This window comes from Chiloscyllium punctatum, chromosome 7 (assembly GCF_047496795.1).
Source record: "Chiloscyllium punctatum isolate Juve2018m chromosome 7, sChiPun1.3, whole genome shotgun sequence".
Lineage (NCBI taxonomy): Eukaryota > Metazoa > Chordata > Chondrichthyes > Orectolobiformes > Hemiscylliidae > Chiloscyllium > Chiloscyllium punctatum.
This window is the reverse complement of record NC_092745.1, coordinates 135588173-135604367: the sequence shown is the minus strand read 5'-3', so window position 1 is coordinate 135604367 and position 16195 is coordinate 135588173. Positions and strand designations below refer to the sequence as shown.

General features: G+C 46.8%; 1 protein-coding gene across 2 annotated transcripts in view; it reads right to left on the bottom strand.

Moving 5' to 3' along the window:
* LOC140480171 (guanine nucleotide exchange factor VAV3) overlaps positions 1 to 16195 on the bottom strand; it is a 167368-nt gene that overhangs the window by 2594 nt on the left and 148579 nt on the right. The window contains exons 24-26 of one of the 2 annotated variants that reach the window (XM_072574919.1): positions 14770 to 14899; positions 13349 to 13432; positions 1684 to 1835 (exon numbers count right to left, since the gene is read on the bottom strand). In XM_072574919.1, coding sequence (XP_072431020.1) covers positions 1684 to 1835; positions 13349 to 13432; positions 14770 to 14899 — 366 coding nt within the window. The remainder of the gene's footprint in view (positions 1 to 1683; positions 1836 to 13348; positions 13433 to 14769; positions 14900 to 16195) is intronic. The other variant, XM_072574920.1, reaches the window with a different exon arrangement.

The window sequence follows — 16195 nt, the reverse complement described above, 5'->3', positions numbered from 1 at the left end:
GGACAGTGTTACACACTCTCACACTCTCAGTATTATACCCTGGACAGTGTTTCTCATTCTCACACCCACACTCTCAGTGTTATTCCCAGGACAGTGTTACACACTCTCACACTCTCAGTGTTATTCACAGGACAGTGTTACACACTCGCACACTCTCAGTGTTGTTCCCAGGACAGTGTTACACACTCTCACACTCTCAGTATTATACCCTGGACAGTGTTTCTCATTCTCACACCCACACTCTCAGTGTTATTCCCAGGACAGTGTTACACACTCTCACACTCTCAGTGTTATTCACAGGACAGTGTTACACACTCGCACACTCTCAGTGTTATTCCCAGGACAGTGTTACACACTCTCACACTCTCAGTATTATACCCTGGACAGTGTTTCTCATTCTCACACCCACACTCTCAGTGTTATTCCCAGGACAGTGTTACACACTCTCACACTCTCAGTGTTATTCACAGGACAGTGTTACACACTCGCACACTCTCAGTGTTATTCCCAGGACAGTGTTACACACTCTCACACTCTCAGTGTTATTCACAGGACAGTGTTACACACTCGCACACTCTCAGTGTTATTCCCAGGACAGTGTTATACACTCGCACACTCTCAGTGTTATTCCCAGGACAGTGTTACACACACTCACACTCTCAGTGTTATTCCCAGGACAGTGTTACACACTCTCACACTCTCAGTATTATTCCCAGGACAGTGTTATACACTCGCACACTCTCAGTGTTATTCCCAGGACAGTGTTACACACTCTCACACTCTCAGTATTATACCCTGGACAGTGTTTCTCATTCTCACACCCACACTCTCAGTGTTATTCCCAGGACAGTGTTACACACTCTCAGTGTTATTCACAGGACAGTGTTACACACTCGCACACTCTCAGTGTTATTCCCAGGACAGTGTTACACACTCTCACACTCTCAGTGTTATTCACAGGACAGTGTTACACACTCGCACACTCTCAGTGTTATTCCCAGGACAGTGTTATACACTCGCACACTCTCAGTGTTATTCCCAGGACAGTGTTACACACACTCACACTCTCAGTGTTATTCCCAGGAAGTGTTACACACTCTCACACTCTCAGTGTTATTCACAGGACAGTGTTACACACTCGCACACTCTCAGTGTTATTCCCAGGACAGTGTTACACACTCTCACACTCTCAGTGTTATTCACAGGACAGTGTTACACACTCGCACACTCTCAGTGTTATTCCCAGGACAGTGTTATACACTCGCACACTCTCAGTGTTATTCCCAGGACAGTGTTACACACACCCACACTCTCAGTGTTATTCCCAGGACAGTGTTACACACTCTCACACTCTCAGTGTTATTCACAGGACAGTGTTACACACTCGCACACTCTCAGTGTTATTCCCAGGACAGTGTTACACACTCTCACACTCTCAGTATTATACCCTGGACAGTGTTTCTCATTCTCACACCCACACTCTCCGTGTTATTCCCAGGACAGTGTTACACACTCTCACACTCTCAGTGTTATTCCCAGGACAGTGTTACACACTCTCACACTCTCAGTGTTATTCCCAGGACAGTGTTATACACTCTCACACTCTCAGTATTATACCCAGGACAGTGTTTCTCACTCTCACACCCACACTCTGTGTGTTATTCCCAGGACGGGGTTACACACCCTGCCATTGACAGCTCCTCGCCACCAGCCATTGGGTCCATTCTTGGTGTAAATCTTCACCATGTCTCCCTCCTGCAGTGACAGCTCCCTCATATCTCGCGCTGAGAAGGCATACTGAGCCACAGCAACACCCACTACCTTTGGGCCCAAAGCTGCCAAAATAAAACAGAAACCGTTATTTGTTCACACAGAACATGTGACCAGAGTGTTAGCGAAAACATGACAAATTTGGTTGAATGCTTGCATTGTCCATTCATCAGGACAACGTGTAAGTAAACCAATTTAAATGGAAAACCAACATTTACAATGCCGCCCTCATATTCCAGCAGATACATTTATCCCTGACAGTATTGGTAAGAGTGACCACCTTATAGTTCTGGTGGAGACAAAGTCCCACCTTCACATTGACAATCCCTTCCATCGTGTTGTGTGGCACTATCCCTGTGCTAAATGGGACAGACCTCAAACAGATTGAGCAACTCAGGGCTGGGCATCCATGAGGCACTGAGGGCCATCAACAGCAGCAGAACTGTACTCCAGAACAATCTGTAACCTCATGGCCTGGCATTTCCCTCACTCAACCATTACCATCAAGCCAAGGGGTCAACCCTGGTTCAATGGAGAGTGCAGGAGGGTATGTCAGGAGCAGCACCAGGCAGACCTGAAGATGAGGTACCAACCTGGTGAAGCCACCGAACAGGAATATTTCCAAACAGCATAAATAACCAGTGATAGACAGAGCTAAACGATCCCACAACCAATGGATCAGATCTAAGCTCTGCAGTCCTGCCACATCCAGTGGTGAATGGTGATGGATGATTAAACAACTCCCTGGGGGAGGAAACTCCACAAATATCCCCATCCTCAATGATGGAGGAGCCCAGCACATCAGGGCAAAAGATAAGGCTGAAACATTCACAACAATCTTCAGCCAGACATGCCGAGTGGATGATCCACCTCAGGCTCCTCACCATCCCAGATACCAGGCTCCAGCCAGTTCCACATGAATTGACCTGACAGTGCATAAAATTGCCCAGGTAGGTCTGTGTACAAAAAGCAGGACAGATCCAACCCAGCCAGTTACCACCCCATCAGCCTACTCTCCGTCCTCAGTAAAGTGATGGAGGGGTCAGTAACAGAGTTATCAAGCAGCACCTACTCAGCAATAACCTGCTCAGTGATGCCCAGTTTGGGTTCCCCCAGGGTCACTCAGCTCCTGACCTCATTATAACCTTGGGTCAAACATAGATAAAGAAGCTGAATTCCAGAGGGGAGGGGAGAGGGACAGCTCTTGATATCAATATCACATTTAACAAATTGTGGCATCAAGGAGCCCTGGCAAAACTGGAATCAATGGGTATCAGGAGGGAAATTCTCTGCTGGTTAGAGTCATACCTGACACACAGAAAGACGATTGTGGGTGTTGGAGGTCAGTCATATCAGCTCCAGGACATCCCTGCAGGAGTCCCTCAGGGGAGTGTTATCAATGACCTTCCCTCCATCATCAGGTCAGAGTGAGGATGTTCACCAATGATTGCACAGTGTTCAGCACCATTCGTGACTCCTCCTCAGACACTTAGCGAGTCCACGTTCAAATGCAACAAGATCTGGACAATATCCAGGCTTGGGCTGACAAGTGACATTCACACCACACAACAGCCAGGCAATGGCCACTTCCAATAAGAGAGAATCTAACCACAGCCCCTTGATATTCAATGGTGTTACCATCACGGAATCCCCCATTGTCAACATCCGGGGGGGGTTGGCATTGGCCAGAAACTCACCTGGACTCACCATATAAACACAGTAACCCCAAGAGCAGGTCCGATGTTAGGAAACCTGCAGCACCATGAATAATTATGACGTAGAGATATAATGTCTATGCTGCTGGAATTACCTGAGGCACAGTCAGTGGTGAAGACAGAGGAGGCAAGAGCGATAGTGACAGATTTGAGAAGTGACAGGCACGACCAATCAGATTCACCTCAGAAATGTGGAGGTGATGGATTTTTCTCGGAAGATCGAGGAGACAATACAAACGGGATGGATGAGGGAGAACTCGGATTCTCTGTGTTCAGGTTAACAGAGTGGCTCACAGTATCCTGCTCTTCGTAATCGATGAGAATCTGCTCCATCTTCATCAACACGGGTCAGACCCCAGCCTCAGGGAGGATTGTGTCCGATCCTGGACCCTGCTCTTTCAGAACAATGTCAGGGTGAGGAGAGGGAGCTGAGGAATGGGATCAGGGATGAGGGACCTTAGTGAATGTGGAGAGACTGGAGAAGCTGGGATTGTTCTCCTTAGAGCAGAGAAGGTTCCGGGGGGTTTAACTGAGGTGTTCAAAACCATGGAGAGAGTTTGATGGAGTAAATCAGGAGAAAGTGTTTCCAGGGGCAGGAGGGTGAGGGAGCAGAGGGAGACAGGTTGAACAGAATCGGGGAGAAGCCCCGGGGGGGGGGGGGGGGGGGGGGCAGGGGGATTGTTTAAACAGAGCAACTGCATATGGGAGAGTGGATACAGGTCCAATTAAATCATCCAAAATGGAACTGGGGAAATATCTCGAGGGAGAAAACATTTCAGTGGGATGGGGACAGATTGGGTAAGAGAAATTATTCAGCAGTTTTTAATCAAAAGAGCTAGCACAGAATGGATGGGCTGGATTATATGAAGTTTCTGCAGGATAGAGGTTTATAAAATCATGAAGGGCATGGGTAGGATAAACAGACAAGGTCTTTTCCCTGGGGTCGGGGAGTCCAGAACTAGAGAGCATAGGTTTAGGGTGAGAGGAGAAAGATATAAAAGAGACCTAAGGGGCAACGTTTTCACACAGAGGGTGGTACGGGTATGGAATGAGCTGCCAGAGGATGTGGTGGAGGCTGGTACAATTACAACATTTAAGAGGCATTTGGATGGGTATATGAATAGGAAGGGTTTGGAGGGATTAGGGTCAGGTGCTGGCAGGTGGGACTAGATTGGGTTGGGATATCTGGTCGGCAGATGTCTGTGCTGTATGTCTCTGAGACTCTATGACAAATTGAAGTCACAACCTTGAACCCACCACTGAGAGAGAATTTGGAGCTGGGTGATGACTGATTTGGGATAAAGAGGAGTCTGAGAAGGCGAGGTCATGTCCTTCAGACAAAATGTGAGACAACATTAATTCTAAAGCGAACTATACTGTAAATGGAAAAGCCTTGGGAAAAGTTGATGGGCAGAGAGATCTGGGAGTTCAGGTCCATTGTACCCTGAAGGTTGCTGCACAGGTGGATAGAGTGGTCAAGAAGGTATATAGTATGCTTGCCTTAATCGGACGGGGTATTGAGTATAAGAGCTGGCAAGTCATGTTAAAATTGTACAAGACATTGGTTCAGCTGCATTTGGAATACTGTGTACAGTTCTGGTCGCCACATTACCAAAAGGATGTGGACACTTTGGAGAGGGTGCAGAGAAGGTTTACGAGGATGTTGTCTGGTATGGAAGGTGCTAGCTATGAAGAGAGGTTGAGTAGGTTAGGTTTATTTTCACTAGAAAAAAGGAGATTGAGGGGGACCTGATTGAGGTTTACAAAATCATGAAGGGTATAGACAGGGTGGATAGAGACAAGCTTTTTCCCAGAGTGAAGGATTCAATAACGAGAGGTCACGCTTTCAAGGTGAGGAGTGGAGAGTTTAAGGGGGATACACGCGACAAGTACTTCACACAGAGGGTGGTGGGCGTTTGGAACACGTTGCCAGCAGAGGTGGTAGAGGCAGGCACGGTAGATTCATTTAAGATGTGTCTGGATAAATGCAGGAGTAGGTGGGGAGCAGAGGGATACAGAAGCTTAGGAATTGGGCGACAGGTTTAGACAGTGGATTGGATCGGCTCAGGCTTGGAGGGCCGAAGGACCTGTTCCTGGGCTGTAAATTTTCTTTGTTCTTTGTTTTTCACTCTGAATCTGACGCAAAGCAGCTCCAATTGGGATCCAGCATGGGATCTGATTGAATAGCGAAGCAGGCTCGAGGGGCTGAACAGCCTCGTCCTCATGGTGTCATGGACAAAGCCTGACTGATCAAATAAGAGACTCATTCTGTGTGCAACACTGCCCTCCAGTGTTTGGTGTAAGGACAGCTACAGAAATGTCCTATCCTCAGACTGAGGGTCTCATCCGGAGCAGGTCAACAGCCAGAGGCAGGGAATGGAATTGGGATCTTCCTGCTCTGTGTGTGGACCTCAGGACCACACAGAATGATCACAGAAATCCAACATTTAGTTCCTAATAGTTTTGTTTGTTAACAAAGCTCAGAAAGCAGAAGGTTTTGTCTCAGTGTGAAATTGTACATTAATTACTAACAGCAGAATTTCAGGAGGATCAGATTCTGTAAGGTGGGGAGCAGAAGGTATAGGAAAGCACTCAGCTCCTGCAGCAGACAGTAAACGAGAGGAGAATCAAACCCTCAATCTCTCCAATCTCCCGGAGGGAATTTTAAATCCATTCCCACAGGAAAATATTCCCTTCTCAGATCAGAAATACGGTCAGAGGCAGTGTTACTGGGGGGAGAGACAGTGATGGGGAAGGTGGGGGGTGGGGAGGAGGTGAGAGAGAGAGGTAGAGAGGGAGGGAGGGAGGGAGAGAGTGAGAGACAGACAATGTGATGGGGTAGTGACAGAGAGAGTGATCAAGAAAGGGAGTACAGATCACGAACCGTGTTGAGCAAAAACATATGCTACACAGAGAGACTTTGCCTTCACACCTCTCACACTCTCCCTCAAGTATCTTAAACACCAGCTCGATGGCAGACACCACACCCTTGAAATCGAGATTGAGTCCATATTCTCAGGTTATGCACAGGATACAGTGGATCAGCTGAGACACTGTCAAATGGATGAGGTAGTGGAACTACACCATCGGCATGCACACCCAGAACATGAAACTGGCCAAACTTGGCATCACTATCAGCAGTACCCAAGAACCCTCTGGACCACGGTTGAAAATGGCACCATTGCAGGGAAATCCATCACAAACTTGTCTGACCACACTTTTCAACCGAACAAAATCCAAGTTCTCAGCTGAGGGCTTAATTTACACCAAATGGATCCCATTGGTCTAGCAGCAGACACTGAGGAAAACATCAGGTGAATGAGGATTTGGGAATGTTTCCACAAACCCCAATATGTCGACAGCGAACCCAACAAGACAACCAAAGAACCGGAACAGTCGACAGAGAGATCCGTGATGCAGCAACCAACAAGGAAACAATCGAAATGGACTGTTCCGGAAGGTCACAGCCCCAGGCCCAAGCTGTCAGGAGATGTGTTAATGTCAGATTCATCAGCTGCACCCACAGGGTAGCGCAGTATATCTTCCAAACACAAGGCAACATAGTCCATGCTCTCAAACCCAACCACAACATCACCACCAAACCAGCCAACAAAGGAGGAGCCATCAGTGTACAGAATAGAACAAACTATCACAAAGAAACACACTGACAACTGAACAACCAGGAACATTCCAGACAACTCATGGCTGATCCAAGCAAAGAACACACCTGTCAACTGAAAGACTGACCAAGGTTGCTGACCGAGTCCTTTCAGAGTATCCTACACTCTCTCATCCCATAAACGTCTCACATGGGGGACTGCTACTGCCTTCCAAAGGTTCACAATGTCCACACACCTGGACCTCCCTCCGTATAAGGCAATGGGACCCAGTGTGAGAACCTCTCTGGGCATGTTGAATGCACCTTGGAACCCATTGCATAAGGGACCCCCCAGCTCCTGTCGCAACACTACAGATTTCTTACAGAAACACAGCACCAATGGAGTAGTCAAACCAGGAACATTCCTCATCACCAGCATCCCCCCGATGACAGCATCACTGCACAGCCGCAGTACTCAATACCAATAACTGCTAATCTCCAAGCACCCACTATACAATTCGTCGGCTTCATCCTCGATCACAACGTCTTCACCTTCGACAACCCCCTCTTCATCCAGACATGGAGACCTTATTTACACCCCAATGTGCCAACATTTTCATGCATAATGTGAAATAAGAATTCTTTGCTGTGCAGGACCTCCAACCAGCACTATCCACCAGATACATTGATGACATTTTCTTCCTTTGGAGTCATGGCGAAGAATCACTGAAATGACGGCACAACAATATCAACATGTTCCATCCCAGCATCAGACGCACCATGGGCTCCTCTTCGGAATCGGTCTCATTCTTGGACACACATCTCTCTATCAAGGATGGATACCTCAGTAGCTCACTCTACAACAAGTCCACAGATAACCTCAAGATGCTGCACTTCTCTAGCCTCCACCTGAAACGTGTTAAAGAGCCATCCCCTGCACATACACAGGATCAGGTGAAGAGGAAGGTAACAGACACCTAAAGATACTGGAAGATGCCCTCATAAAAATGGAATATGACTCTCAATGCATCCATTGCCAGTTCCAACGCACCACAATGAAAACCTGTAATGACCTCCTCAGAAGACAGACATGGGACATGACTGTTACACCATGTTCCTCACAGCTTTCAATATGTCATCGATGAGACAATAGAACATAGAAAAGTACAGCCCTTTGGCCCACGATGTTGTGCCGAGACTTAATCCTAATGTAAAATATAGTCACTTAACCTACACACCCCTCAACTCACTGCTATCCCTGTCCAGCAGTCGCTTAAATGTTCCCAATGACTCTGCTTCCACCACCACCACTGGCAACACATTCCATGCATTCACAACTCTCTGCATAAAGAACCTGTCTCTGATGTCTCCTTTATACCTTCCTCCTAATACCTTCAAACTATGACTCCTTGTACCAGTCAATCCTGCCCTGGGGAAAAGTCTCTGGCTATTGACTCTATCCATGCCTCTCATTATTTTGTACACTTCGATCAGGTCACCTCTCTTTCTCCTTCTCTCCAGAGAGAAAAGACTGAGCTTATTCAATCTTTCTTCATACGACAACCCCTCCAGTCCAGGCAGCATCCCGGTAAACCTTCTTTGCACCCTCTCCAAAGCCTCTGTATCTTTCCGATAGTAGGGCGACCAGAAATGGACACAATATTCCAAGTGTGGTCTCACCAGGGACTTGTAGAGCTGCAGCAAAACCTCACAGCTCTTAAACTCGATCCCCCGTTAATGAAAGCTAAAACACCATATGCTTTCTTAACAACCCTATCCACTTGGGTGGCAACTTTGAGGGAGCTATGTACTTGCACACCCAGATCCCTCTGTTCCTCCACACTGCCAAGGATCCCATCTTTAATCCTATATTCACATTCAAGTTCAACCTTTCAAAAGGCATCACTTTGCATTTATCCAGGTTGAACTCCATCTGCCATTTCTCAGCCCAGCTCCACATCCTGTCTATGTGTTGCTGGAAAAGCGCAGCAGTTCAGGCAGCATCCAAGGAGCAGGAGAATCGACGTTTCGGGCATAAGTCCTGTCCATGTTGCGCTGCAGCCTGCAATAGCCCTCAATACTATCAACAGCACCTCCAACCTTTGTGTCATCTGCAAATTTACTAACCCACCCCTCAACCTCCTCATCCAAGTCATTTATAAAAACTACAAAGAGCAGAGGCCCAAGAACAGAGCCCTGCAGGACCCCACTTGAAACAGAATACTTTCCATCTACATGATTCGCAGCAAACTGCCCAGCCTTCAGGACAACTAGGACCACAACACCATCCAACCCTGTCATGGCAACCACTGCAAGACATGTCAGAGTGTCAACATGGATACCACCATTACACGTGGGGATATCACACACCATGTACATGGCAGGTACTTCTGTGACGTGGCCAACGTTGTCTATCTCATACGCTGCAGGCAAGGATGCCCCGAGGCATTGTACATTGACGAGACCAAGCAGATGCTACAACAACAGATGAATGGACACCATGCAACAATCGCCAGACAGGGTGTTCCCTCCCAGTCAGCGAACACTTCAGTGGTCGGGGACATTCAGCCTGCGATCATTGGGTACACGCTCTCTAGGGTGGTCTTCCAGATACACAACAACACCGAATCGCTGAGCAGAAACTGATATCAAGTTCTGTTCCCATGAGGACGGCCTCAGTTGTGATCTTGGGTTCATGTCTCACTATCTGTAACTCCAATATTCTGTTCTGTGTAACCTCTTCCTTTACTAGAACAAAGAACAAAGAAAATTCCAGCACAGGAATAGGCCCTTCGGCCCTCCAAGGCTGTGCCGATCCAGATCCTTTATCTAAACCAGTCGCCTATTTTCTAAGGATCTGTATCCCTCTGCTCCCTGCCCATTCATGGATCTTTAATGACACTATCGTTCCCATCCCCTACCACCTCCACTGGTAACGCATTCCAGACACCCACCAGCCTCAGTGTGAAGAATTTTCCACATATATCTCCCTTAAACTTTTATATCCCTTAAACATATATCTCACCTCACACTCGTGACCCCAAGTAATTGAGTCCTGTTTTCTCACCATCACCTTGATTCCGTGACATAGAAACACAGATGACAGGAGCAGGAGTAGACCATTCGGCCCTTTGCCCCACCTTTCAATGCAATCATGGCTGATCCTGCAAGCTCAGTATCCCATTCCCACCCTCTCCCCATGCCCCTTAATCCCTTTACCCACAAGGGCCACATCCAGCTCCCCCTTGAGTCGATCTAATGAACTGGCCCCAACAGCTTCCTGTAGGAGAGAATTCACAACTCACTGAGTGAAGAAATTCCTCCTCATCTCAGCCCTGAATGGCTTACCCCTTAAACTTAGACTGTGACCCCCTTCTGAACTTCCCCAACATCGGGAACATTCTTCCCACATCTAGCCTGTTCAGTCCCATCAGGATTTTATGTTTCTATGAGATCCCTCTTATTCTTCTAAATTCCAGCGAGTACAAGCCCAGTTGATCCAGTCTTTCCTCATATTTCAGTGCTGTCAGTCTGGTGAACCTTTACTGGACTCCCTCAATAGCAAGAATGACCTTCCTCAGACTAGGAGACAAACCTGCACACAATACTCAAGGGGTGGCCTCACCAAGGCCCTGTACAACTGCAGCAAGACATCTTTACTCTGATACTCCAACCCTCTCACCATGAAGGCCAGCATGCCATTAGCTTTCCTCCCTGCCTGCTGCACCTGCACACCAACCTTCAGCAACTGTCCCACCATGACACCCAGGTCTTGTTGCACCTCACCTTTTCCTAAACTGCCACCATTCAGAGAATAATCTTCTTTCCTGTTTTGGTGACCAATATGGGTAACCTCACATTTATCCACATGTATTTGCCTACTCAGCCAGTCTGTCCAGGTCACTCTGCAGCCTCTTAGCATCCTCCTCCCAGCACACACTGCCACCCAGCTTAGCGTCATCTACACATTGGAAATATGGCATTCAACTCCTTCATCCAAATCGCTAATGGTATTTTGTGAACAGCTGGGGTCCCAGCACTGACCCCTGTGGTACCCCACTCATCACTGCCTGCCACTCTGAAAAGGACCCAATATTCCAACCCCCTGCTTCCTGTCTGCCAAGCAGTTCTCTATCCACATGATTTGGAGACGCCAGTGTTGGGCTGGGGTGTACAAAGTTAAAAATCACACAACACATCACACAAGACCTCCAACACATTATCAATGAGGATGAGCACCTCACCAAGACCTTCCCCAAACCTCCACTACTTGCCTTTAAACAACCGCCAAACCTCAAACAGATCATTGTTCGTAGCAAACTGCCCGGCTCTCAGGACAACTCCATACAACCCTGTCATGGTGGACGCTGCAAGACGTGTCAGATTGTGGACATAGATACCACTATTACACGTGGGAACACCTCCCACCTTGTACATGGCAGGTACTCATGTGACTCAGCCAACGTTGTCTATCTTATACGTTGCAGCCAAGGATGCCTGGAGGCATGGTACATTGGGGAAACCAAGCAAAGGCTACGACAACGGATGAATGGGCACCACACAACAACCAACAGACAGGAGGGTTCCCTCCCAGTTGGGGAAAACTTCAGTGGCCCAGGGCATTCAGCCTCGGACCTTCGGGTGACCATCCTCCAAGGTGGATATCGGGACAGGCAGCAGAGGAAAGTGGCCGAGCAGAGGCTGATAGCTAAGTTCGGTCCCCATAGGGAGGACCTCAACCGGGACCTTGGGTTCATGTCACACTACAGGTGACCACCATTGCACTATACACACACACACACACACACACAGACGCGCACACAGACACCCACACACACCTTTATAGACACACACACTCCCACACATGCACCCCCTCACAGACCTAAGACACTCTGCACTCACTACACACACTCACAACCTCCACCCCAAACAGACACACACACACAGACAGACAAAGACCCACATGCACACATATGTTTTATGGGGTGAATTTGTACTTACAGAGTTACATTGCACTTTGCTCAAAAACTGCATACATTCATGTAGAACTCTGAGCTCAAAAACTGCATGAATTTATGTAAACTCTGTTATCTCACTTTTTAGATTAGAATCAATCTAAACATCAGGCCATAGACAGAGAACACAGGGGGCTAACACCTTCAACATATTGTCTAGCTATCACCATTGTTAACAGCTAACCCGAGAATGCAACTTTATAAAAAAAGGGTTTTGTGATTTACACATGAAAGAAGTGAAACTATCACTGTATTCTAACAGATGAAAGGCTTAACAGACAATCAATTTTTCAATGTATAATTTCAGTTACATCACACTGTAAATTTTGGCTATAAATTCTGTGTTAGGATTGAGCCCTCCACTATCACCTGATGAAGGAGCGTCGCTCCGAAAGCTAGTGTGCTTCCAATTAAACCTGTTGGACTATAACCTGGTGTTGTGTGATTTTTAACTCTATCCACATCACTACATTCCCTCCTATACCATAAGCTTTACTTTTCCTTCCTAATCTCTTATGTGGAAACTTGTCAAAAGCCTTTTGAAAGTCCAGAGACACAACATCCACTGATTCACCATTGTCCACTCGACTGGTCGCATCCTCAAAAAAATGATCTCTCTACCTTAATTACTTAGTACAGTTTTGGATTACTTGTTACTTTGGTTAGTCCCTTGGCATACTTATGCCTATCACTTTATGCCAGCCATTTGGTTTGTCTCCAGCACCAGCTTATGCTTAGTTTTGGTCATCCCTTCAGTCACTATTCAGCTGTTGACACTTGATCACCTGCAGAGATTTATTATTCAACCCGTCAACAGTCCACTCACTGCATTTGTACATCGTTCTCTCTGACTATAAATTCTGTGCCTGCATCCTTCCCTTCACCTGACAAAGGAGCAGAGCTCCAAAAGCTTGTGATTTCAAATAAACCTGTTGGACTATAACCTGGTGTCATGTGACGGGGATAGAGAGAGAGAGAGAGAGAGACAGAGCACGGTGGAGAGAGGGATCAGGAGAGAGTAATGAGGAGATCGAGAGAGAGTGAGCGTGATGGAGAGAGTGATTAGGAAAGGGAGTGTGATGAGGATAGAGCAATGGAGGAAGAGCATATAGACACCTTGAGGCATTGGGTTGATGCTGTACAGCGGATTTTTGATCTGAATCTCAGGCTAATCTCTCCCTGAAAAACAGCAAATGGTCGTCAAACAAAGTCAGAGATTAAAGCAGAGGAATTAGAGAGGCAAGCTGTACCTGACCAGAAGGGTGTCGAGGAAGGAGGTAGAAAGCTGAAACCAGCAGGATTTACAAATGAGAGCCCACAGAGCATAGAAGCAGCTGAGATAGGAACGAAAGAGAAAAGAAATTAGTTACAGCAGCACCATGGGAAAACTCTCACAACTGAGCAAACATTAACAAAAGGTCAAACAGACTGGGCTGAATCAATTTGTTAATAAAGTCATTCCCTCAATTGTATTTAATTTGTAAAATGTTTATCTCTACACTGGTGTGTCTGTTTCACCCTCATCACTGACATCTGTGTTTCACCCTCACATCACTGCTCTGTATAGATCATTAAACCTTAACCAACAGTGGTTTGAATTTAAAATTTTCCTCATTCTTTAAATTTCTCCTTAGCCTTGACTCTCTCTCTAACCCTACAACTCTCTGCAGCCTCCTCCCATTCCAGCCTCTGGCCCATTCCCTGTTTTACTGGCACCATCACTGACAGCTCTGGCTGATACAACAATAGGAATCACAAATCTGGGAACACTTGGATTGATCCCACTCACCATCCACCAGCTGGTGAGGCCAGCATTAACTACCCATCCTAGAGGGCAGTTTAGAGTCACCCACATTGCTGGGGGTCTGGAGTCACATGTAGGCCAGACCAGGTAAGGATGGCAGTTTCCTTCCCTAAAGGACATGAGTGACCCAGATGGGGGTTGACTAACAATTGACATCATTAGACTCTTAAATTCTTATGAGACTCAAATTTCACCGTTTGATCCAGCAGATTGAACCTGGGTCCCTAGAACATTAATCTTGATCTCTGAAATAATGGTCTGACAATGATACTATCTGGCCACCACCTCCCCTTCAGTAGCACATTTAGTAAACTGAAATGATACAGAGAAGATCGATAGACCCAATCATGATGGAGTCCGTGACCAATCAGAGAGCTCCATCTGTCATTGAGCCCAGACAAAAGGAGAGGAACCCCCTCCATCTCCCAATGGGGGAGATCTTTGGGAACCATTGATCCAAAGTCCCCTGTTCCTCCTGAACTCGCTATAATCTCCACACGTCACATCTCCAATTACTCAGATCCTGGAGCCCAATATGTGGTGTCCTGAGAGAAATCACTCTCATTTCCATTGGAATGAATTAACATGAACAGCCTCCACTGTCTCCCCCTGGAGTCTACTCCAATGATTACCCACGATCACTCTGGAATATTGATCCCTGGATCACTCTGGAATATTGATCCCTGGATCACTCTGGAATATTGATCCCTGGATCACTCTGGAATCTGTCCCTTGGAGGTCAAGCTCTGCAGGGTTTCCTGACCTGGACACAGTGGGGCAGCTGGTCAGGGAGGACCTGATCTACTGGGATCGATTCCACCAGCTGAGCTGTTTAGATCACAGGGACCAAGTGGTGTAAGTACTCACAGTGACCCCGCCCATGGTGAGCTCTTTGGATCGGGCCATCCTCGGGGTCTTTGTACGGGTAACGTAGGGTAGTGTCCAGGGACCGGAACCCTTCTTTCAGAGAATGATATTTGTAATATTCAACAAGTTCCTGTGAATAAATAACACATTGGTCATTAATGTGTGGAATCACCAGGTATATTACACGATCAAAACGTGAAAGGGCATAATGAGACCAATCGGCCCATTGTGCCCTTTGAAAGAGCTGCTCAATTCGCTTTTCTGTCTCCTGTCTTGGAACTGACTTTTATTCCCAACAGTTCTTTGCTATTTTAAACATTGCATTTGGTGTAATAACAGTGAAATCAGGCATGTTTAATGGCATCGCACACTCTACAATCCCACAGGGTATAACATTCGAGGGCTTCTCAGAGCTCGGAAACTGACCTCTCCTTCCACCCCCATACGCAATTCATGGAAATGACATCAGATACAGCATGACACACTGTGCTCAGCTCCTTCTCAATGTTAACATTGTTTTACAGCATGTTTTACTCTATCATGGAAAACACCAGGGGCCAGGCCACATCTCCTGCACCTTCGCAGATGTGAACAATCAGCTTTCACACATGCCACAAGTTCCTCACTCTGAAGAAAATGGTGACTGTGTTCACACGATCAGTGTGCTCCATGTTCAGGGAGTGAGTGACCAGAGCAGGAGACCCCAGGAATATTCATCATGCCGGACACTGGAGGAGTCCAGGACACTAGAGATCAGTAACCAACCAACCATCCATCAGTCTCGGAATACCCAGAGAGCCAATCAGATACAATACCTCCATTTCGCTGGCATCACCCTTCCCTCTTTCCTATTCATCTCGACTCTCGGGAAAATAAACATGATTCCAATGCTCATTAGCAGCAGTGCATGCTGGCTACACGATGCACTGCAGGAATTCACCTAGGATCCTTCAACAACACCTTCCAAACCCACGGCTACTTCCATCTAGAAGGACAAGAGCAGCAGATACATGGGACACCTCCCCTGCAAGTTGCCCTCCAAAACACTCACCATTGGGACTTGGAAATATATCATTGTTCCTTCAGCATTGTTCCTGGCACAAGTTAGTTCTGCTATAGTGTGTTTCTTCAATACAAATTGGTCTTAACGCAGTTGAAGAATTTAGAATGTTATTTGCAGAACATGAACTTTATTTACCAATATTGGCTGTAATGTGATTCCAGCCCCATTAGTTTAAATGGCGTGGCTATTGCGTGATTTTCTTAGAACACGAGTTCACACGAGAATGAAACTATCGCATTATATCAGAACTGACGGTACCTTCTTCTTAATGGTATTGTGGGTCTACGTACAGCACATGGACTGCACCAGTTCATGAAGACAGTTCACCACCTCCTCAAGGGCAACTAGGGATGGGCAATTAAC